At 39.5% G+C, this 25,058-nt stretch overlaps 1 protein-coding gene across 2 annotated transcripts in view; it reads right to left on the reverse strand.

The window, feature by feature from the left end:
• Positions 1-8,162: 8,162 nt before the first annotated feature.
• The window catches only part of LOC131357889 (septin-7-like), a 29,972-nt gene continuing 13,076 nt past the window's right edge, over positions 8,163-25,058 (reverse strand). For both annotated transcript variants that reach the window (XM_058397257.1, XM_058397256.1), the window contains exons 3-13: positions 23,670-23,776; positions 20,680-20,780; positions 20,312-20,446; positions 18,295-18,412; positions 18,109-18,201; positions 17,032-17,128; positions 13,245-13,296; positions 12,428-12,553; positions 10,853-10,988; positions 10,011-10,156; positions 8,163-9,787 (exon numbers count right to left, since the gene is read on the reverse strand). In XM_058397257.1, the coding sequence (XP_058253240.1) occupies positions 9,748-9,787; positions 10,011-10,156; positions 10,853-10,988; positions 12,428-12,553; positions 13,245-13,296; positions 17,032-17,128; positions 18,109-18,201; positions 18,295-18,412; positions 20,312-20,446; positions 20,680-20,780; positions 23,670-23,776 (1,151 nt within the window). In that variant the 3' untranslated portion in view covers positions 8,163-9,747. The remainder of the gene's footprint in view (positions 9,788-10,010; positions 10,157-10,852; positions 10,989-12,427; positions 12,554-13,244; positions 13,297-17,031; positions 17,129-18,108; positions 18,202-18,294; positions 18,413-20,311; positions 20,447-20,679; positions 20,781-23,669; positions 23,777-25,058) is intronic.

A 25,058-nucleotide genomic window follows, 5' to 3' on the forward strand; every position in this document is an offset into this window, starting at 1 on the left:
TAGTACATAATAGTACACTGTCATGTGGGGGCAGCAACAGTAGCTGAATTAATTAATTATTTTACTGGTTATGCGATACTCTTACTGAGCTGTATCCAAAACTTATAGAGGTTACTGGAGGCTGGCTCCTTTATAAAGCAGCAGGTAATATTAACTGCCTTAACTGGTTGATGTAGTTTAACAGATGTTTACATAAACTCCACAGCAGAGAATAATAATAACTGGACTTACAAAAATAAGCATGTTCAGAAATGTACATACATCTGATTCTGACTGGACAGTGTTACCTGGACAATTAATGACAGTGTTTGTTTTGTAATAGTCGTTGAAGGGTTTCTTGTTTGATCTGAGCCACTAAATATACAGTGTTCTTCAACAAAATCCTCCAGAAAATCTTTGCTCTTCCAGCATCTTCTGCATATTTTACCCCTGTCCAGCAGTGACTATATCATGGTGATATTCATCTTTACACACTGAGGACAATCGACACACTCAAAGTTTTAAGAACCAAGTATATGTAGATTTTGCATTATTTTGTAACAAGGGCCCAGGCTTGTGAGGTTAAACAGGCACAAGGAAACAGGGGCAAACAAGTAAATACTGTACAGACAATCCAAGCTCATAGTCAAAACAGGCAGAATCAGTGTAGGCAGCTTACAAACACAGAGTAACCAAGCCAAGCAGAAGTATAAGGGCAGGCAGCAAACAAGTAGAGTAAAACTAAGTCCTGGCAGAGTCCTACACAGGCAAGATAAGCCAGAGAATACAATCCAAACACTCAGTAATGCAGCTAGGCTAACAAGACTTGAGATGAGTGCGGTTAAATAGTCCAGTGAATATGGTTCAGGTGGAACCATAATCAAGCAGGTGAATGGGGATGATGGGAAACGTAGTCTTAGTAAAGTTTTTTCTCACAATTATTTACTGTGGCAAACAAGTAGAGATGGAAAAATTAACATCACATCTGTTGGTCTGAAACAAAGCTCCTTTGATTTTGCATGATTTAGGAAAGCATTTCATTTTATTAATGTTTCAGATTGGAAGACCCATCCGGATCCAGAAATGGCTGCATCCTTGTATACACAAGAAATCCTCCGTCTCCACGAGACAGGGAGACCGCTTTTAATGGACATGGACTTAAGATTATGTCCTCAAGAGCAGGAGAGGCAACTTATCAATTTCTACAAGCAACAAAATGTAGAGTGGGTGTGTCCTGTTGAATGTCATCTTGAAGGTACAGCTTAGAGAAGATGAAAACATATACACAAGAAAATGTATACTAGTGTAGCTCATATGGTGTAGTTGTGATGTCAGCATTATATTACTGCATGTTGGGTTTTTTTTCAGGGTCATCTGATACAGCCACCTTGCAATTGGAGGACTGTCCAGATATTGATGTACGAGAGACCATCAGCTTTGTATGTATATTATTATAAACTTGGTCTTAATTTGGAAGATATTTTTGTTGTATTTGGATGCATTTTCGATGCACAGTTTAACATAATGCCCCACTGAAACACTGTTATCAATGCTGTAACTGCATTTACGTTCTCAGGTTGTTGTAGTACTTTGCTGTACTGAGTACATATTATGTTTAATAATGGAGTGAAAATCCAGTGTCCACTCACGCTTCCTTCAGACAAGTGAAGCTGTAGTAATATGATGTAGATGCCCTTTTATGGTCTTGCTGGAGTGCTCCGCTTCGTCACATGACCTACCCAAGCCAATAAATCGACATGATTTCACAAAGAACTTTAGACACAACTTCCACATAGAAGCATCAGCCATTCCCTTCTCAGGGAACCGGATTACATACATAACCTGGTGTATGTTTGTGACACGAGCCTCATTAATAAATATCATGTTCACATGTGGATGTCATGGGGTTAATTCCTGGGATGTATAACATATACTATGCAGCAACAATGATTACAGTTGTCCTTCATGTGATACAAAAACATGTTCTACATGTGAGAAACATGTAAAACATAATGTGTTATCTATTATTATTATTATTAGTAGTAGTTATCTATTATTATTATTAGTAGTAGTAGTTGTAGTAGTAATAGTAGATTGCATCAGAATGTTTTGTTACCTGAAGAGCTAAAGGATGAATCATTTTTGGATGACATTTTATGAGCATTTATTTTATCATCAGAGTCTTTCAATATGAAAGTAATAAATATTACAAGCCTGAGGAGATGGTGGTGAGGAAAAACTCCCTGAGATGACATGAGGAAGAAACCTTACGAGGAACCAAACTCAGAAGGGAAAATGATGTAAATAATGTCCTTTCTTCAAAAGTTTATAGTCATGAGGTATTGTGCAACCAAGAACTCCTGAGGAACTAATAGTTTAATGTAGTTTCTGAGATCATTATTGACTTAGCACTAATTCCTTCCTGCTAAAAGCTGACTGATGCAGCAGCAGTTCAAAGTAGGTGACCAATTTGTGGAGAGAACAGGGAAATATACTGGTAATCATTAATAGTTATAATCTGTATGGTTAGTACAAGACAATAAAATCAGAATAAAATAAAGAAAGAAAAACATTGCTTAGTGAGTTAATGTTAAAAAAGAGTTAAAAATAGAGGTTTGATTCAGACTAGAGAGAGAGAGAGAGAGAGAGTTGCTGCATGAGATATGATCTTAAAGATAATTCTTGGTTCTATATCTTCAGCAGAGTGAAGGATGCAGTAAGATGAAGAGATTTGCTTAGCTGTACAGAGGTGGAGCCAAATTTGCCTTTAGGTGAACATTTCTGTAAAATGATTCACTACAACTAGATTTAATCAAATTACATCTTAGAGAGAGAATTGAAACCCCAATAATCCAAGAAATCCAGTCTATAAATGATGTCAGCTGGAATCTAATGACAATTTTAATTAATTTTGGTGGAAAATAGCTAATATATTAAAGTACACGTTTTTCAAATTAGACAAATTTTTGATTTGTTTTATTATTTTTATTATAGAATTATGATCATAAAATTAATTTTTACTGATGAGGTCTAAGAAGTTTATTGATTGACAATTAAAGGGGTTCCTGGACAATCCCTTTTATGAAGTGTGTATAAAATGAACATGTGATAAGGAGATGTAGTTGAGTGTATTGGTGTGTGTTTGTGTGCGTTTCAGTATCACCACTCCTAAGTTCCCAAGCCTGTGTGTTCTTGAAGTCCCTACATATGGAGCAAGTCAAAGTCAAGAAGACAAAGCAGAGAAACACTCAAACATTGATGCAAACTCCCGATATTTACTCATCAGAAAACCTTAATGAATCATTACTCATGATGCTTGTTGATGTCACTGGTGCTTAATGCAGTGATTATAATATACATTATTCTGTAAACATGCAGTAACACACTCGCAGTTGTACAACTGTAGTGAATGTCTATTTTTTTAAAAAATTTCTTAAATATTGCTTAAATATCACAACCATTAAATGCGATGTTTTTTGTGTTTTTGCCAGTGAAACCAATCAGTATTTAGTTTATTGTCCTGTGTTACTTAATCTGTTGCTGACTTTAATAAATTAAATTCTTTGCAAAATATTAAATTCTTCAATACAGTACATAAATATGTTAAAAAGCACAAACTTTCACAAAGACAGTGACCCCCAGGCCCAGGACAAAACAACACAGGAATGTTTAAAAAATTAGTTCTTGAATAACACGTCATACCTGCGGTAAAAGTGTGGCGAAACTGATTAGTAGTGTCAGATTGTGTTTTTTGATAAGTTTGCATTTCACTTCAACACTTCAAACTCTTACAGAAGTTCAGATGATGTGAGACATTTCCTTTTATCGGCAGGACTTTTCTATAAAGTTGTAAGGCTGAGCCCAGACACCATGAGAAAGAAGATCATTTCTGCTCAATGTATCTGAGAATGCATGGTGAACATAGGTGAGGGTTGGGCTGTAGATTGACCAATTAAATGATTGCTTCAGCCCTTAGCTCAACTTCTGTACACCACGACAGACTGGTACAAAGTCTGCAAAACTCCCCAACCATCTCTTGTTCCACTCCACCCTTAACAGAGACATTTCAGCTCCTTTGCTTGAGGCAATACCTCATTCCCAACCTTAATAGTATAATTACTAGATTTATCAGTAAACAATATTTCACTTCATATTACTTCAATTCACTTTATTTGTATAGCACTTCTAACAATGGACAATCGCAGCCGATTATGGTCCGGTATCCTTATCCCCTCCCTCTGGTACCCTCGGCCTTGGAACAACTCCAGAGAGGTGTGTTTCTTCTCCAAATTCGATCTGCGGAGTGCCTACAACCTTACAACCTTGGGGGTGGTGGCTCAAGTGCCTAAGGCTCTGGGTCATTGACTGGAAGATCGGGGGTTCAAGCTGATTTTTTTTTTTTTACTGACTTTTCACTCTGATTTGTCTCTTTACACAGAATTTGTGGAGAGCCCTAAAGAGGACAGGAAATGTGTCCAGATCCTGGTGGAATCATGGATCATTGGGAATGCTGGGGGTTTATTGTTAAGCAGAGATGAGGACATGCTTAAGATGAGACATCCTAATGAGACCTTTGAATAATTACGAGAATGTGTTTATGTAATAAGCGATGCAGTGTTTTAGCCATTCGATTATTTAAATAAACATGGACATGGACATGTGACATGCTGAGGATGATGGGTAAAATTAGTGAGGAGCTACCATGACAATTAAGCTGTTATGTAAAGGAGCTGTTACCATAGAAATGGTAATGTATTAGAACGAGTGCATTAATATAAACGTGGGATTTATGTTAGAGCAAGCTTACATTAAACTCTTTAAATGTACATCGTTATTTACATTTACGAACCTAGTTCATTGTAGCATCAACATATAATAAATGCTACAGAAACCTGTAATTGATTTTTAGAGTGACCATCTGATTGGAGATGTGATGAAGCCGTTTCCAACCCAAAGATGATTACTTTCCTATAACTGCATGTCCCTTAGTGTTTTATTCAGCTTACACCTCCATAAGGTCCTGCAGAAACAACATGGGGAAAACTCTTTTTAGCTGATTCCACACTGTGTGTCACTCTGTTAAAGATATAAAATGAGCATTATTCTGTGTGCAGAATTCCACTTCTGCCTTATGACTCAACACTGGCCACAGTTTTATCAGTTTTTTTATCAGCCTCACACTTTTCCTGTTCCTGTATGCTAGGAGGAAAATGTGGTGAGGGATGGGATATATGTGTGTGTGTGTTTGTGTGTGTGATATACAGCCTATAAAAGCCTGTAACTTTTAGAGGCATCTAAAAAGCCTTCATCACACATTCGGAGAACATGAAGATGAGTCGTGTGTTTCTGGTCCTGGGCTTCGTCCTGATCATGTTGCTCTCCTCAGAGGCTCAGAGGCGTGAGTTTAAAAGATTAGCTTTAAAAGCTTATTAATTGCAGAACAAGTTAAAGTTCGTATTGGAACAGACAGGGGAAATTAAAGTAAATAACATTTAATATTTGGTTTCATATTTCTTCTTTTGTGATGTTTTTCTAGGCTTTTAGTCCAGCAAGACCTTCAGTCTCCTTTTAAGGAGGTGAAATGTTGATCAGTTAGGTTAAGGGTCTGCTGATTGACTTGTCCAGTCTAAAACCTTCCATTTTTCCATCTTTCTTGTGTTAGCAGTGTGTTTTTAGACTATTATCTTGCTGCATGATGCGGTTCCTCTTGATTTGTTTGGGTGCATTTCTCTGTAAATTTCTCAGACAGAATGTTTCTGTAGCTTTCTGAATTCATTCTGCTGCTGAAGATCAGATCCATTACCAATAGTATCAAAGTAGTGAAAATGTTCCAGAAGCAGCCACGCAAGCTCAGGCCATGACTCTCCTTTCACTGTGCTGATGAACTTGTTTTAGATTATCCTTTCTTTTTCCACACGGTCTTTCGATCACTTTGGTCAAGGTTCATCTAGGTTCTAGAACCTTTGTAGATCAACTCTGTATTTCTTTCTGACCCCAAATCTGGCTTTCTGATTCTTACTGCTGATGATAGTTTCCATCTTGTGGTATGACCTCTACATTTTTTAAACAGTGGATTAGGAGACCTTCACCCTGCCCTGTGGAGGTGGTTGGTGATGTCTCTGATTGTTCTTTCTGGGTTTTTATTCACAGTGTCTCTGTCATCAGCTGCGGTTGATTTTCTTGGACATCATGTTACATGCCCGGTTGTTAGTACAACAGTGGTTTCTTTCTTTTGCAGCACATTCCAAATTGTCCGGTTGGCTCTGCTCAACTCTTGTGCAATGCCTTGGATTGATTTTTCCCTTTTCCCTGCTTCATAATGGTTTGCTTTTCTTCCATAGACAGCTCTCAACAAACACAGTCTTCACAGGTGAAACTCATAGGTGTTCCAATATTTTTGATACCTTGAAAAAATGAGTGGATTCAAACAAAAGGTGCTATGTGCTAAGTTGTTTAACACGGTTAGTTGTAAATATCAGGAAATGAGAGCTGAAATTCTGACCTAGCTGATCTCATATTCATCTTTTGACCTCAAAAGTGTGAAACAAAAACAACAGAATTGACCTTACTGTTCCAATAGTTTTGGAGGCAACTGTAAAAAATAAAATAATATATTAATAAAATAATTTTTTTTCTATAGAGACTAACATCTTAAAAATGATTTTCCTTTTCATTTTAATTTAATTATAATTCCTATTAAATAATTCAATTCTAAAGAAAATAATTATATATTTTTTTTGTAATATTTATATTATTTCTAGTAAATTCCAATAAAATAATACTGAATTATATACTTATTAAAAATAATCAAATACAAATAATAATTTTAATAAGTAACATTTCATTTTAATACAGTGTATACGACTTAGATAAAGTTATTAAATTTAATAAATCTCATCTCTCTCTTGCTCAGCTCAAGTGGACATCAGTTCCAGCTCATGTTGTTCTTCCTTCTTCCCTGGAAAAATTCCCCCCAAAATAATCGTAAAAGTGGAAAAGACAAACCAACGGTGTGTAAAGCGAGGCTTCATGTAAGTTCCTGTCTTTAGAAGATGTACACAGGAAACGATTATGATTTATTGGCTGATTTATCAGTGAGATTCACTCCGTGTGGTTTTTCAGGGTCACGACACAGAGGCAGAAGCTGTGTGTTCGCGGAGTCTCAGCTACGGGAAAGTGAACAACACACTGCAGCTGTCACGCAATGGAAATGCACACACACAACAGAAATGCACAGACACACACAAACTGATAAAAGTAATTCAGCACACAGTGTTTGTCTACGTACGCAGCTTCAGTTCATGTTACTGCTTAACGCTGAGTGAAATAAAATAATGAACACTGAGTCAATCTCATTATTTCATTACTTTACGCTTTTATACCGCAGTGCTGCTCAATTCTGATTGGTCAGAAGGTGTTGATTCGTTTGTGATAACAGCAATACGTTATCGTTTCCATTGTAACAGCTCACTCACGTGTAGACGTGTAGAGCATACACAGACTAAAATCGTGCGTGATCATTAATACAGATTTGTTTTATATAAGATCATTTTTCCTCATATGTGGAAGGAGTCTCCAGTGTCAGCTCTTTGTAACAGTCTCAGGTTTATGAGAAGCTGCATTTTCTTCTTGTTAACTGATTAAAAAAGAGAGAGAAAACTACAACTTAGCGAACTACATCGAGTCTACAACCTGAGAGAACTCCTTGTCTTGTGGACATCCCATAATATTACACGCAACAATAAAACATACAAATGGAATAAAACCTGGCTTTATAGGAAAATAATCGACTTAATGAATGGAAGAGTAAATCTGCTTGACTGCACAACCGTGTTGCAGGACATGGAGTGGTTTATTCCTTACAGAAACATAAAATGTTGCGTTTGAACATAAAACTTCAAATTTTAGCTGCACAGAGAGACGCAGTAACTAACAATGTAAATGTAGTAACTAGCTAGCTTAGCGCAGAGCAATGTTGTGTGTGTCCACGTTACTTTTATCCACATTGAGGGGAAAAAATGGTTAAAATCTGATCATGTGATCTTCAGGAGATTGTGTGAGTTTCCTACATCAGACGTTTTCTGAGTTTATTTCACTCTTGTTTTTTAATTATACTCAATGCTCTGAGGTGTCTGCGTGTGTGTGTGTGAGGAACGTCAGGATAAAGATCACACCTTGACGTGTTTAGCTAGCATCACCGTCTCATCTTTAATAGTAATAATGTACAGTTAGGATGGACAGAACAGACAATAATAAAATGCAGGGGAGGAATACATATAAAAACATAAAAAAGTGTGTGTGTGTGTGTGTGTGTTGGGGGGTTGATTTTGTATTCTAAGGTTAAGTGTTGAGAACTTGTTGGCAGTTAGTTCTACTAGTGAGCATTCGCTAACTGAGAGCTGGAAGAACTGTTTATGTTTGCATAGTGGATAACTGTGTGTGTGTGTATGTGTGTGTGTAGCTGTCTAAACAAATGCACCAATTTCTGAATTTATAGCTGACGTTAACATCTGTGTGTGTGTGTGTGTGTGTGTGTGTGTGTTTTGTTAGTATCCCCACACACTGCTGTAAATGTTCTATTTCTCCCAACTAAAGCTAATCTTTGCGCCTCAACACGACACATACTCAAGAAAAACTGAAAACATTTTGAACGGAATCAAATGTATCAAATATTTCCTATTTCCAATAAACCAAATATATGCTCATGACACCTACTTAGCATTTGTTTCTATCGAGAAACAAACAAACGAACAAAAAAAACCCTGCCAAAATAATAAAAACATTTAAAACTTATACGATCAAAAATAGGCTGAAAATATCGATATAAGAATAAGAAATATTTCATACATTTGCCCAAGGTATTTTCTATCTATATATATCTACATACTGTATAGAGATATTTTTCTATTGCTCAAGAGACCGTCGTTTCAAATGAATTTTCACGAAGTTATGATACTTAAGTTGCCTAAAAGATGATTAGCTTAACTAGCTTGGCGATTTCCACGGCTAACACATTAGCTGGATAGCTTAGCCTTTAATATTCGAATGGTTTATTTCGTGAGATTTGTTTGAGCAAGTAAAATAAAAGCCATTGCTGTAGAAGGAGTAGCTTGACGAATAAAATTTACTCGTATGGAATTTCAGGCGACGTTGCGAGTGACAAAAATGCATTATATCATATCAGTATTTTAAAAACAAAAGTATTTAATTAGCACAGGATGAAGATATATCTTCAATTCTGATGGGTACTTTAAAGAAAAAACAAAGGGAGCTTGTCTGTGGGTGCTAATATGTACATCTATACTACACACACACACACACACACACACACACACATATTACTGTGTATATGATCAAATGGGGTCAAACTTAAAGCTCAGGTTTGCTGTATATATACTCTTAGTTCCAGAGAGCTGTGTGTGTGTGTGTGTGTTTGAAATGGAATGACCAGGCTTGCTATTAGCTATCAGAGGACTGGTAAATAAAATCCTCTTCGTCATTTAAATGTAGGATGCGCTTCACTGTGCGTGCAGTAACAGTCAGCGTCCACACGAGGGCGCCTCGCATCATCTAACCGGAGATCCAGAGCTGCGATACAGATCAGTTACAGATAAAAAAAAATCATGCTTCTGGAATGTTCCAAAAGAAATGTGTGTGTGTGTGTGTGTGTGTGTGTGTGTGTGTGTGTGGAACCTGGGGGGTCATAATCATGCGAGCAGGGTGTTTTAAAAGGAGTGTGTGGTGTTGAGGCCTCGGACGTCAGCCTCGTTAAAAGATCTTCCCTTTCTTCTTGTTCTTCTCCATGGTTCTGAAAAAAAAGAAAAGAGACAGAGGATCAAATTTAGCAAACGTTAGCAAAAACGAAAGAATCAATACTGATGACACACACAAAAAAATAAGTGTGTGTGTTGCAAGAGTTCATGACAGATTTTAGCCTATAAGTGGATGACCGTCTGGTTGTCATGAAGAAAACTGTGTTTGGGTGGTGTGTAGGAAAGTGGAGGTGTGTGTAATGGTGTGTGTGTGTTTACTTGGAAGCGTCGAGTTTCTGCTGCTCCAACAGCCGTTGCTGCGCCTCCCAGTTCACCTTCTCCTCCTCAAACTGCCTCCTTTTCTCTTCCAGCTCCTTATACTGAACCTCCAAGTTCCTCTTCATCTGCTCATGTCTCCTCTCCAGCTGCACACACACACACACACACACACACATCAAAATCAAGTGTGTTTAAAATTCCTTGAAAAAGGACGATTCATAAAAACAGTATAATGTTTAATTGTATTATAATGAAAGTCTCTTTTCTTTCATCACACACATACTTGAAATGATTTGTATGATACGCAATATGCATCATGATATAGTTTAGAAAATCACAATATAACAATAATCATTATTCTACCATTTGTTTTTTGTCACTGACTTTTAGCATGATTTTACATTTCTGCAGCTACCTGAGAGTGAACTTGTTTTCAAACAGGAAACAGAATTGAATGACTGATTGAAGCCTCCAACACATCATTAGGCTAAATCCACAACGCTTTCATATTTAGTATATAATCACATGAAGTAATTGTTCAGAGACATCTTGCATCGTTTGGACTCAAAGCTTAGAAAATAAGTATTTGAAGACTGCAGTTTCTTCAGAAAGACATGTGGATGATACACACACACTTATCTGTAACACACACCTTACTGTCCTGATGACACTAACACCCTTAATCACAATGACAAATTCTTCTTATAATATTTACACTGCTTTATTTACACAAGGGGAGGGATGATACACCTGCATAAAAGTACAGAATAATAAATCTAAATATTTGCATGTGTGCACACACACAGGCACACACGCACACACATGCACACACGCGCACACACCTCAGCTTCAGAATCCTTCAGTTTCTGTTTCTTCTCTTTGACCTTCATCTCAAACACTTGCTCCATTTCACCCTCCATCTTCTTCATCTTCATCACATGCTCCCTCCTCTCCTCCTCCATCTGAGCCAGCGGGCTCCTGGAACGCACACACACACACACACACAGCAGCGTTTTCATGAATGAGTGACAGAACTCTGAAGTAAACAATGGTGTTTTAGTTACTGTGACTCTATTATGGAATTAAATTGCATTAAAAGAGATCAGTGCAGAAAAGAATCTTCTTAATGAAGTACAGCCACATTATGAAGAACGACATTAATGTAGGAATGTAGACACTCCCATCATCTTAACTAATCCCATCTGATCCAGAGGACACTCTTAACCGACCCAGGCTGTTCGCACCGACACTCTTGACAAATCCCACCCACTCTTCAATTCTGTCACAAATGTAGAATTTTTGATCAACCTGAACTGCGACTAATCAAACCTGTTCTCAAATACTCTCTTGATTAATCCCACCTCCTTCTGCAGGAGGTTTGACCAATCCTACCAAGCCTCAAAATAACTCAGAACTAATCCCTCCTGATCCCAAAGACATGCATATCCAATCCGAACCCCTCCCATAGAAATCTGGACCAATCCCACCCACTCCTGAAGATTCCCGTGACAACTCCCAGTTATTACTGTTCACAGCTAAACACAATACTCCCTAACAAAATCAACAGACCATTTAGACTTCGATAGATAGATAGATAGATAGATAGATAGATAGATAGATAGATAGATAGATAGATAGATAGATAGATAGATAGATAGAAAATGTTGGGAGAAAAAATGCAGATAGATAGATAGATAGACAGACAGACAGACAGACAGACAGACAGACAGACAGATAGATAGATAGATAGATAGATAGATAGATAGATAGATAGATAGATAGATAGATAGATATGAAGGTGAACCAATAGATAGATAGATAGATAGATAGATAGATAGATAGATAGATAGATAGATAGATAGATAGATAGATAGATAGATAGATATGAAGGTGAACCAATAGATAGACAGACAGACAGACAGATAGATAGATAGATAGATAGATAGATAGATAGATAGATAGATAGATAGATAGATAGATAGATAGAAAATGTTGGGAGAAAAAATGCAGATAGATAGATAGACAGACAGACAGACAGACAGACAGACAGACAGACAGACAGACAGATAGATAGATAGATAGATAGATAGATAGATAGATAGATAGATAGATAGAAAATGTTGGGAGAAAAAATGCAGATAGATAGATAGATAGATAGATAGATAGATAGATAGATAGATAGATAGATAGATAGAAAATGTTGGGAGAAAAAAATGCAGATAGATAGATAGACAGACAGACAGACAGACAGACAGACATTCAGACAGATTCTACACAGACACATCCTGTACTCTACACACAGATACCAAGCCAGAGGTTTGTGTATTGTGTTCTGCTGTGTGTGTGTGTGTGTGTGAGAGTGTGTGTGTGTGTGTGTGTGTGTATGAGCATCAGGGACATGATAGTGCAGGTCATACTTGGTCAGTTGGCCTTTGCTCTTGCTGGCGTCCACTCCGTTGCAGGTGACGGCGGCCAGCTTCTTGCTGCGGTAGTTCTCGTAGTGCACGTTATTAGTCACGTCCTTCAGGTCCTGCATATGGGTCCTGAGAAGGAAAGAGAAGACTTCACTAACATCTTGTATATTTCATGCCTCAGGTGTGTTACAGAGCTACCTGTCAGGTTGAGAGATGGCTGCTGCACACAAATGACTGTGTGAAATGTTTTTGTTATTAGTGTATCAGTGTACAGTTATTATATTGCAGGTTAACCAGCAAAGTGGGGAAGTGAGAGAAAAGTGGGGAGTAAAATGCAAGTGAACAGCAAAAACATACACAATGCATTTTCAATATCGTTCTTTTGTCTAATGTTCCACATAGAAACTGTGAAATTGTTATAAATGGCTGAAATTTTTACTGTAGGGTGTTTTTATCTCCATTGGCTGAAACGAAAGCGGTGTTGTTTCTGGCCCAGTATTTGGTGCATTCATTTAAGTAATTGGTCCATTTATAAATGGACCAATGGTCCATAATAAAGTCCATTTTTTTTATTGTCAAAACATTCTCTTTCTCCTACTGTGTCAGAGAGTGAGGATACCACGTCAGCACGTCGTTCAAGCAGTAAAATCGGCAAGAAAACTAGCAAAAAGATTACACATTTGAGCTGGAGTAAAGTGGCGGGGACATATGTAACGGTCACCTATTCTGATGTGTGACGGCCAAAAAAAAAAGACGTGTCAGACTTCCTGAATCTTTATTACTGTCGAGAAAACGGCGCGAGCATGTATGTGTGTCTCACCTGATGAGCATGTTTCGGAGGACAGTAAAGTCACAGTGCTCGCCGTTCTCCACTAAAACAGCAACAGAAACACACACTGGTGTTAGTTTAGTAGCACAAACAACATGCATCTCTGAGGCTGATCTTTAAGGACAAACATTGAATCACAGTTGCATCATAACAATTAATAGCTGCATTTTATATAATCATTCTTTGTGTTGTTTGTCTCGTATGTATCGGCTTGGAAAGAGAGATACACGCACTTCAATTTTCATGATACAAAATTTGTGAGCATAAGATGTTTTTTTTTTTTTAAGGCTATAAATCTAGAGTCAATATAGGCCACAAAGATTATAAATGAAGCAGTTTCACAGATATTACGTCCAACACAAACCAAACATTTCCACTATGAACATTTCACAGTGAAAAATTGGATTATTAGCTTTGACCGCAGACAACACGTGAAACAAACGGAGACAGAAGTCATCCTGTAGAGATGGTTAGCAAGTAAACAAACAGACCGACTGACAAACCCGGACATTTGCAGATTAAACATTTAAGCAGCTGTGCACAGAAAGATGAGGTCACGTGGTTATGTGAGCAAACACGCAGACTCGTTAGCACCTTAATGGAAAAACAAACCACTTAAATGAAAGACAGTTATTAGTTCTGGAAAAGACTGGAGACACTGTTTCCTTCAAGAAGCCGTGGGTTTGGGCCATGAATCATGTTTCCATTTTGCATGGAAAAAACAAAAAAAACCAAAAAAAACAGTGGCTGTGTCTTTCCACAAAATAACCTTTCTGAAAATAAAAGAATATACTAAAGAGCGGCAAGAGGATGATGTCATTGAAGGTATAAATGCATGTTAAAATCACAAGAATAAAGTCAGTTAAAGAGGAGTGTGTATACCAGGCTGTGTAATTAAAGCTATTTCCTTTCCTACATTAGTGTTTGAGTGAGTAAGTTTAACTTCTTGGCGTGGTTTGTTTGGGCAGACACATTTGAGTGCGGAACAAAAGAACCGGTCTGAGAGTGCTTGTGAGAGGTAGAGAGGCCATGTTCCAATTCCAAGTTCAACCCTGGTGAAGTGTTAGATCTAGATTTGACTGAAATGCAGGAAGTTATTGATGAATTTTCCCATCAAACAGGATTCTAGCTTCGTTCCTTCTCACAAGCCTTTCAGAAAATGGTTCTGGTTTGGTGTGAAACCGTATCAAACTCCTTAGAAAACAAGCTCTTGACTCTGGGATTTAACGGAAGTCGGAAATTTGGAATTGGGTCATAATCGACTTCCATTTAACGGATTTAACGGAAGCGGAAATTTGGAATTGGGTCATAATCGACTTCCATTTAACGGATTTAACGGAAGCGGAAATTTGGAATCAGGTCCTAATCAACCTTCATGTTCATCTGGTTCATCTCAATCAATCAGTGAGCTAACTTGATTATTATACCTCCTGATATTTACCTCCACATTACAGAGAACTGTATAGTCAAGTGTTCTAGATATAACAAGTGAATATCACTGTATGTTGATTCATCTAAAATAAAACACTTGTATATACAGTATAACTCATAAAAGTAAATTTCTTTCCATTTTGATGCCAGCTGACCATTCCGATTCGATGTCACTTTATATTTAGCAATATTTAAGTAATTAAAAAAAAAATAAAAACGTGTGAATGGAAACCCCATTATGAAGATGTACTGTATGGCATGTTAACACTTTATAATGATCTTATTTAACATGCTCCAGAGTCTATGTGGAACGAGTATTGTCTTACCCATGAAGAGGAACTGATGCCCCAGGTGTCAATCATCCACTACAACCACCTACCTGTGTCCGAGCCTCTGGAGGGGCGGGGTTTTGGAGCTCAAAGTCTGTCCTGCAGCAAAACCTGCGACCCTGATTGGCTACTAACTCTAGGAATGACGGGTGGGAGGCGGGGTTACATGGTGTGGTGATGACAAGCAGAGGAAAAAAAACAGCCTGACTTGATGAAGGGAGAGGGGTCAAAGAGCCATGGGGGATTATGGGATTTGTATTTCTACTAAGAGGGGTCACAGGGAAAATACAGTTTAAACCATCTGTTCTGTTCGGCCCATAAGTGGAACGATCCTGAAATTTTGCAACATAAAGCAGTGAACAGAACATAAGGGTTAAAACTGTAAGCCATAGAGACGTACTGTTTGTGCGCAGGCGCAAGTGTAACTTAATGGTTTAGCTATTTATACTGGATTCACTTTTAATCTATCTGCTTTTTATAATCAGAAATGCTCACCTGAATGTATGACATTTGACACAGTTGACCTAGCTTTTGTGGTTTTATATTATATACATCACACCATTTCAACAGAAGTAGGAAATAAATCTGATATTTTTTTTGACACCAATACGACGCTCGAATGTTTAATTTCCATTCATGTGGCTGATATCTTTACATGCTCACGATTAAATGAGGTAGAATCAAGGCTGAGAAGTCGAGGACTGTGGATCTCTGTCATTCTGGGGATTTGAAGTCATTTTTCCAGCCACTAACACTGAACCTTCACCACTGAGCTTCCATGGCTTAATTAGATATGGAACAAAAAGCCTGTCTCTATAAATTACAGCATGGTTTTTCTGATATCATGCTATAATTAAATCTGGGATCAGTAATCGGTCCTCTCTGTTTTGAGGGATTGCGACAGAACATCAGTATTTTATATAGCTTTCAGAAACAAAGAAACACATTTCAGGGTTTTCTCCTGGTTAGGGGTCTCAGTAAACCTGGAGTCTAACCTTGATCGGATGCCAGTACATTACAGGGCACTATGGACACAGAAATCCATAACCAGGAGCAATTTCGAGCCAATTCAACATTTTTTTTTGTGAGGTGGAAGGAAACCAGAGAACCCTGAGGAACCCTACATGTTCACATGTTCCTGATGACATAGTGAAAATAATAAGTATAGTAGTATTTTCGTCACAACGCCCACCCTGTTAAACATGTTACTGCTTATTGTGACCCCACACGTAAATGGATCCAGACAAAAAACCAAAACAAAACACGAGGGTTGGAACCAAATGATGGGAAGCATGCACTTCTGGGGTTTTCTTTGAGTACATGGAAAATAATTAGGAACCTATAAACATGAGTTAGAGAGCGATGTTGCTCTGTTTCTACCAGCCAGTGTTTATAGGTTTCCCCATGATGCTTGGTAGAGCACAACCTTAAACCATGAGGACAGTCAGAGCAACATAAAAGGATGAACACGAAGGCAGGGAGGGCTTAGGGGGCATAGGAGAGGGGAAGTAGCATAAACATGAGAAATGATGTTTACCAAAAATGCCCTCTGTCAGTCATGGAAAAGAACAGACAGAAAAGAAAAAAGAGAAAAAAGAAAGAACGAGACGTGAACGACCGAGGAAAGGAAGAAAGGGGGAAAAAAAGAAACACTCACCACCACATTGAAGTACGATTCAAACAAAAAAATTTATACACCTTTGGTAAAAGGGGGAATTTGTAGAGAAAGAATGTAAACATGAACAAAAACAAAACACAACAATCAACATGACACCAAAGTCATTTGTGGTGTTTGATGCAACAGGGGTGAGAGGGAGTGTTCATTAGATATAACTGAACTACAATACCCAGTGTGCACCTGTGCACTCTCCCTTCCTACAGTCCTTCTCTTGGGAGGAGATCATATTTTGAGACTTGTATAATTGTGCTTCATTGGCACTACTGGTCCTCCCCCAAATTCTGTAAAAATGATACAGTCCTGATAACAGTCATAGATGTCATGATGTGGAAGATCATACCTTCTGCCACACCCCAGGGGTACTGACGCCCTCTGACCTTCCTGCCGTTCACTTCCACCACCACGTTGCTGCCCACAACAGCCAGAGGCATCCGCTCCTATGTCATGCACACACACACACACACACGATTAATGAGAACAGATAGAGTCAGTGGCATGTACAACAAACTTATTGATCTCAAAATCAACCAAATATTAACAAACACATCATCTGTTCTGTAAGCACTGATTGCTCTAGAAGCTGTTGGAGTGATTACAGAATAAAACAAACATCTTATGTAGCTCTCAGACTGAGTGATTATAACAACCTAAAGAACCTCATTAGCATTATTTCGCCCATAATATGATGACTTAGCTATATAAAATAATAATTAATAAAATAACATTAATAAATCGGCCTCCATTTTACCTCTCCAGTGATACTGGGACTTTACTGTACTTACACTGTTCAGGCATAACATTATGGGCAGTGACAGGTGGTCAAACAGTGGTGAACCAGCGATAGTGTCATGGATGGCCAAGGTTCATTTATGCAAGTGGGGAGCGACAGCTGAAAGCTGAATGCTGGTTCTGATAGGAAGGTGTCAGAATACATGACAGGTCAGGGCTATTTTGGCAGCAAAAGGGGGATCAACACAATATTAGGCATGTGGTCATAATGTTATGCCTGGTCTGTGTATGGCATGTGCATGTTTTCAGTATGTGACATAATTCTAATACAGTGCAATCCTATTTAACATTCACTCTGTCTCCAGGACGTTAACGTTCCCCAAAGAGCACAGGAGACAAAAAGTGACTCTAAAGTACCCAATGAAAGTTAGAAGGCCCTGTTCACACCATTAACGTGCGTCCTGGGTGATTGGATCACGAGTGGACTCGGCTAAGTACAGATGAAGACTGATGTAATAAATTCATATGAAAGCCTTGTTTATGACTCAACACCATTCGGAAATATGTTATATAATTCGATTACATATAAGTATATCTATATATAATGTGCTTTTGACCATAGTATGTGGGCGTATTTTATATGACTAACAGACTGATGTTCATGTATATGGCGCAATCTTCTCTCTACCTTTATCTTGCGGATGAGTTTGCTGTCCTCGTCCTCCTCTGTGTCGGGAAACTCGTAAATCTTAATTTTGTGTTCTTGAATTTCCTTCATTATCTTGAAGGGAGGAACAGGGAGACAATTTAATCAGTAAGAAGCTCACAATATGCACAGACAGACAGACACACACACACACAAGCACACACACACCTGTTTCTTGAACTGCTGGCACTCCTCCGGTGTGAGTGTATCAGCCTTCGCAATGAGTGGGATTACGTTGACTTTGTCGTGTAGACGCTTCATGAACTCGATATCCAGAGGTTTTAAGCTAAAAAGACATGTTCACAGACATTAAAATGTCGTTTTATTAGCTATTAATTTTCAATAAAATATGTTTCTCAGTGTATTAGCAATATTAGGCCAATATATTACCCACTCTACATTGATCAGCCATAACATTATGAGCAGTGAGAGGTGAAGTAAATAATGCTGATTATCTCCTCATCTTGGAACCTGTTAGTGGGTGATATATATTAGGCAGCAAGTGAACATTTTGTCCTCAAAGTTGATGTGTTAGAAGCAGGAAAAATGGGCAAGTGTAAGGATTTGAGCGAGTTTGACAAAGGGCCAAATTGTGATGGCTAGACCACTGGATCAGAGCATCTCCAAAACTGCAGCTCTTGTGGGGTGTTCCCGGTCTGCAGTGGTCAGTATCTATCAAAAGTGGTCCAATGAAGGAACACTGGTGAAACGGAGACAGGGTCATGGACAGCCAAGGCTCATTGATGCACGTGGGGAGAGAAGGCTGGCCCGTGTGATTCGCTCCAACAGACGAGCTACTGTTGCTGAAATTGCGGAAGAAGTTAATGCTGGTTCTGATAGAAACGTGTCAGAATACAAAGAGCATCACAGTTTATAGCATATGGGGCTGCATAGCTGCAGACCAGTCAAGGTGCCCATGCTGACCCCTGTGCACCACAGAAAGCCAGATACTGCAGCGCACCTTCAGAGATTCCATGCATCATCGGGTCAGGGCTGTTTTGGCAGCAAAATGGGGACCAACACAATATTAGGTCATAATGTTATGGCTGATCTGTGTATTTTATATATAGTGTTTATTGTGCATATAATAAAATACAGAACATATATTAACTACAGAGCATATTAAAAACTCATAACTACTGACATACCTAGAAAATAAGAAAGGTGACGTTTACACACACACACACACACACACAATTTCTTCACACACGCCTTTCTTCCATACGCAGTCACATCACAGTTGCAGAGTTAAACGCCTGGCTCACATCACTGTGTTTTTTTTCGAGTCACAGACAAAGACCCTGTTCTTCTGCATGGCCGGGGGGTGTGTATATGTGTGTGAGTGTGTGAGACAGAAGGCAACTGAGGGGCAGTTTATTCATTTCGGGAATGTCAAGCATCACAGAGTTTATAGGACACAGAAGTAACTGTGGTGCATGGGGTCACAAGCCTTGGTAAGAAAACTATACAGCTGTTTGGTCAACATTTTCCATACTACTTGGAGGAGAAGTGTTTTTTTTTTTCTCTTTGGAATGCCCCAAATAGTTTCATGATGGTCATGTGGCTGAGAGTTATTAGTTCTTCCATAGTGTTTGTAAGATGCTGTTCATACAGCTAAAAAGAGAGAGAGACAGAGAGAGAGAGTGAGAGAGAGAGAGAGAGAGAGAGAGAGAGAGTAAAATCTGTAACATTCCAAATGGCTCTCCATCACACCTCCCGTCACACCTGTCTGACCTGTCCTCATTTTCATTCTACCATGTTTGTCAATTTCTGATGATCTTTGTCCTAAACGTTCTTTAAAAATCAGAAAGACGCATTAAATTTGAGAATTTTGCTGCGTCTGATTCAAACTGATAAGAAGCTAAGAAGAGAAAGACGGAGCGCTCGAGGGAATGTCATCACATCTCATCTTCTACAAAGCATGCTCAGTGAGGAGAGCATTAGCTAATCTTTTTAGGTCATGGTGCAAAGCAGCCGCATCTCTGTCTCACGCACAGACACACACTCTCTCTCAGTCTATCACACATCACCTCATCTTCCCTGTCCATTACTAAAATCATGTTAGTTCACTTCCACGTGTCTCAAACACCAAAAAGTGTTCCAGATCGATGTTCTACTGCTTGCTCTGTAACTCTGTTTAGCAGAAAGATCACAAACGTCCATGCTTTTTATCTGCAGTACCCACCCGTGGCCAGAGGGGGCGATGAAGTACAGACAGCAGTGCACTCGGTTATCTGGCATTTGTCTTCGATTGACGCGTGATTCGGCATTTAGGAAGTCTTCACATTTACTGTCGATGTAGTTGATGACCGGCTGCCAACTGATGGAGTTGAAGGGAAAAAGAAGGGAAGGGAAGGGAAAGGAAAAGAAATAAGCAAATTAGTGCCGCACAGAGACGGAGCACAGAGCAGAAATCAGGACATTAAAAAGCCCAGTTAGATTTTCACAGCATACCATGTGACTCGGTTTAGAGCCTGTGTTAAAAATACACATCCCAAATGTCCAAAAAGTCTACAATGCCCCATTTCTTAGGAAACGTAAGGAGAGACTCACCAGTTGCTGTTGTCCACAGCATCACCGAACCCTGGCGTGTCCACTATGGTGAGCGTGAGCTGCACTCCACCCTCCTTAATTAGCACTTTGGACTGCTCCACCTGAGGAACCAATCAGATCGAGGAGAGAGGAGATCTTACTACATGGCGATGAACACAACCTTCACTGTAAAACATTACAACAGAGTTATTCTGTTCCAGAGAAGGGGGCGTGGCCTGTTTGCCTATCAGTTAAAATAAAATAGGTGTGCTCTTTGTGTTTTAGCTTCTGTATCAAGTAAAGGACGTGTGATCTCTGTGCTTGTCAGTCTCACTAAAGGAGGTGTTGCCTCTGTTCCTGTTAGTCCCAGTGTATGATGCTTTAGCTTGGCTCCTGTCAGAAGGAAGGAAGAAGGTCTCCTTCAACTGTACTAAAAAAAGTCACAGTAAAAGAGGCGTGGCCTTTGAGCTTGTCAGTCAAGGTGAAGAAGGTGTTCTGGTCATGTCCAACCAATGAGGTGTGGCCTCTATGCCTATCAATTAGGTAAAGGAAGACTGAGGTGTGGCCTGTGTACTTGACAGTTACACTAAAGGGGGTGTGGCCTCACATTTCGTTTAGCTAAGATCATCAAGTTTGAACAGGTCCCTGGATCACATCCTGTTGATTTACTGTATTGAGTCAGTGGCTGCTTTAAACATATGGCATCAGTTAGATTAGGCACCGAGATGCAAATTATGTCACCTCGGATACACAAGCCTACTATTGTGTGGAAAGAAAAGCAGACGATAAACATAATGCTGTTTATGTCGTATCCCAGTTACGCTTCTTTATTCCCTCTGTAAAGAACCGGATTAAAGTTTTCCTGCTTTAGCACACCTGCTTAACTGAGGCAAGTGAACCGTGTGTGTGTGTGTGTGTGTTTGATAGACACACCCATTTCATGTGTATACATCAATGTGATCTCATCTTCATCTACAATGTGAGTGCAGTTAAAACTTATAAATAAGTTAAATCGGTGTGTTAGAGATACACTAAAAAGTGTGCAGTGCAGGGGAACTAAAGAACCCACAATGAAGAACCAGTGCACCAGAGCATCATGGGAGCATGTTTGGTGTAAAAAGTGTGAAAATCGTTGGCCACTACAGTTACATTGCTTAGCAGAGATCAAATAATACTTCTGAAAACCACAGATCTTGTCTCAGAGTGTGTGTGAGTGTGTGTGTGTGTACTGCTGGTAACCTGCAGCAGTGATGTGAGATGGCTATCTTTCGTTCCTCATGACTGAACTGTGGCTACATCATTTCCTGTAGTTATTTTAGCTGCTCTGTTCGACCCGCCTCGCTCTCACAGGCCTCGTTATTTTTGTCTGACCTGCTTGAAAAAATGTCTCACTCTCTGCATCTCTCATACTGTCTGTTTCTCTTTTTTCTCACACACATGCACATACACACACATGCATAACAACATGGCCATTTAATCCACAGAGACATGGATGACAGCAGACAGCAGAAAGAGAGAGAGAGAGAGACAGAGAGAGAGAGAAAGAGAGAGTGAGACAGACTGACAGACAGAGTAAACGCCTGTAAGTGTGTCCTGTCCTCCCACCCTCATCTGCAGTCATAAGTCGTGTCTGAAAAAGCGAAAGATACCACAAAAATGTTCGGCCTCCCAACCACTGCCATTCCCATGGCCGCAATGTGGCAAACACACCAGATTGTTTGGAAGTAAAAATATACTTGCTGGTGTCTGCATGCTGGATAAACACACACACACACACACACACAGTGAAGTATTGTTTGTTGCATAATTTACAAATAAATAACAAGGTTTCCAAAAAAAATATTAAGATCTGCAAATATTTTGGTTTCCCAGTTAAAAAAAGGGGAAGACTGACTTATCATTTGTGTGCAGATTGTGCCATGTGAGTTTCAGCAGGATTTCTGAAAGAGGATGTTTCTTGCACAGTCCAAGCAAATCAACCTACATCTGTGTGTGTGTGTGTATGTGCGTTTTTCCATTAGGTCTGCATCAGTTAATCAGGGCACCTTGTCTCTCGGTCCTGTCAGTTACAGGAGAAACTAGACAATTGTGGATGTCTGTGAGATCACGAGGATGGATAGAGCTTGCTCTGAGTGGGTTACGCTGCTCTGTTAGTATAAAAGATGCAGATTTCTGGTTTCTTGTAAGGCTTCTTGTTGGTCAAAGGGAATTGGCTGAGACGAAATAAAAAATCCAACTGTTTACAACATTGACAATGATACCACAATCTAATATTTGAGAGCCAAACTTCCACTTTTAATCCTTTAGGAGTTTCTTAAAGTTTGGTGCAGACATGTCTTTGAGCTCATATACAAACTCTTAGAGATCTGCTATGAGTAGGTGATGGCCCTCAAAAGCACCCACACTACTGCTAATCTATAAAAGCTATAAAATTATCATAATCTGAAAGCATTTAAATACATTTGATCATTTAAATGGATGCAAATGTGTACAAAAGTCAAATGAGTGTTTTTAGCAATAATGTTGTTAGGAGGTTGCTCTCCATCTGAACCAAGATAGTGATGCGTGCTGGGAAAACTGGGAATGTCGGGAATGCTGGTGAAGCAGTCGCCTTTGGCTGTTGCTGTTTCGTGGGAACATTCCTAAAATCCCCCCTGAACCCTGCCGGCCTCTGCTGGAATGTCAACTCCATCACCCCCTCCAAAAAACAACAACAACGCTTGACTCCAATCAGCTCAACTCCCAGATTGGATCTCGTCCTCCATCTGGACCCCCATGCATGCTGAACCCCAGCACTGTTTATCATCTCCTAATATGGGTAAAATTCCAGGCTTTGCCTCAGATCCGGGTTCTGGGAACGTTTGCTCTGGCCTGCTTCATGGCAGCCTTTAATACAGCAGCAGCAGGAGCTCTGTGAGTGTTTGATCAGGCCTGATTTGAGGCTCTGATGAACACTTTGTGCTCAGAGGACAGAAGGCAGATAGCTGGGTGGGTGAAGGTGTGTGGAATACCTGCACTGTCTTTTTGATCCTCTGGGATGGTCCGGGATAATCTTTGGAATATAGGTCGGTCAGAAAGAGCGAGTTGATGAGTGTCGATTTGCCCAATCCAGACTCACCTAGGAGAGAGAAACAGCCGGTCAGACACCAGAACCTCTGAACAGGGCAGAGAGAGGAAACCATCAGCAGGGATACTGAAAAACTGTCTCGTAAACCGGCAGAAGATGCACACACAACAGGACATGGGTGCTAAATACACACACACACACACACACACACACAGGTGTGGTTAGTCAAGCTATTTTCTGTTTCATTGGGCAGCATTACAAGAATAGATCTACTACTGGAGACAGAGAGAGAGACAGAGAGACAGAGAGAGAGAGAGAGAGAAATAGAGAGAGAGAGAGAGAGAGAGAGAGAGAGAGAAAGAGAGAGAGAGAGAGAGAGAGAGAGAGAGAGAGAAATAGAGAGAGAGAGAGAGAGAGAGAGAGAGAGAGAGAGAGAGAAAGAGAGAGAGAGAGAGAGAGGGAAGACAATGAGAGAGATAGGCAAAAACAGAGAGCGAGAGAGAGCGAGAGAGAGAGAGAGAAAGGGAAGACAGAGAGAGACAGAGAGAGAGAGAGAAAGGGAAGACAGTGAGAGAGAGAGAGAGAGAGAGAGAGAGAGAGAGAGCAAGCTTTAATTGGAAATTTACTACTTTAGCAAAAGGCCACAGGGAGACACTGAGCGCATCAAAGAAAGAAAAACAGACAGCTTTTATTCCAAGGGAGGAGGAGAACATGTTTTACTCCCTTGGAATAAAAGCACCCCCTCCAACACCCCCACTTACACCCCCAGCCCACTTCTCTCTCTCTCTCTCTCCCTCTCAGTCCTGGTTTAACAGGGAGAATTCTGAATGATGGATGAGTGTGTGGCTGTGAATAAGGGTTGAGATGGAAACACAAACTTTGATGAAGGCAGGGGGCTCATCCTGTACAGCATACACACACACACACACACACACACACGCACACACGCACACGCACACACGCACATACGATTATTACACACTGTCACAAGTCACTCATTAAACTCCAAAGTGAGCTTAAAGCATGCTTTCACATTCATGAACAGCTGAATCACCAGAAGTACAAACTACAGACAGAATCAGTAACGTTCACGTGAAAGATCAGAAGAAACCTGAATAAACCCCAGAGAGTGAAAAGTGCTATAAAGTCTGAGCCTAGAGTACAGGAGGTCATTTGGGGTTCATTTAAAAATGGCAGGTTTTTAGAGGGATGATGTCAGAAATGGAAAATGAAGCTTAAATAAAAGCATTTGAAGTTCAATTTGAGAGGATTTGTGTCACTCTGTCGCTTTTATTTTTGTTCACTGGAGGTTAAGGCAATGAGGTCTGTAACT

Source organism: Hemibagrus wyckioides, linkage group LG08, assembly GCF_019097595.1.
Source record: "Hemibagrus wyckioides isolate EC202008001 linkage group LG08, SWU_Hwy_1.0, whole genome shotgun sequence".
Classification (NCBI taxonomy): domain Eukaryota; kingdom Metazoa; phylum Chordata; class Actinopteri; order Siluriformes; family Bagridae; genus Hemibagrus; species Hemibagrus wyckioides.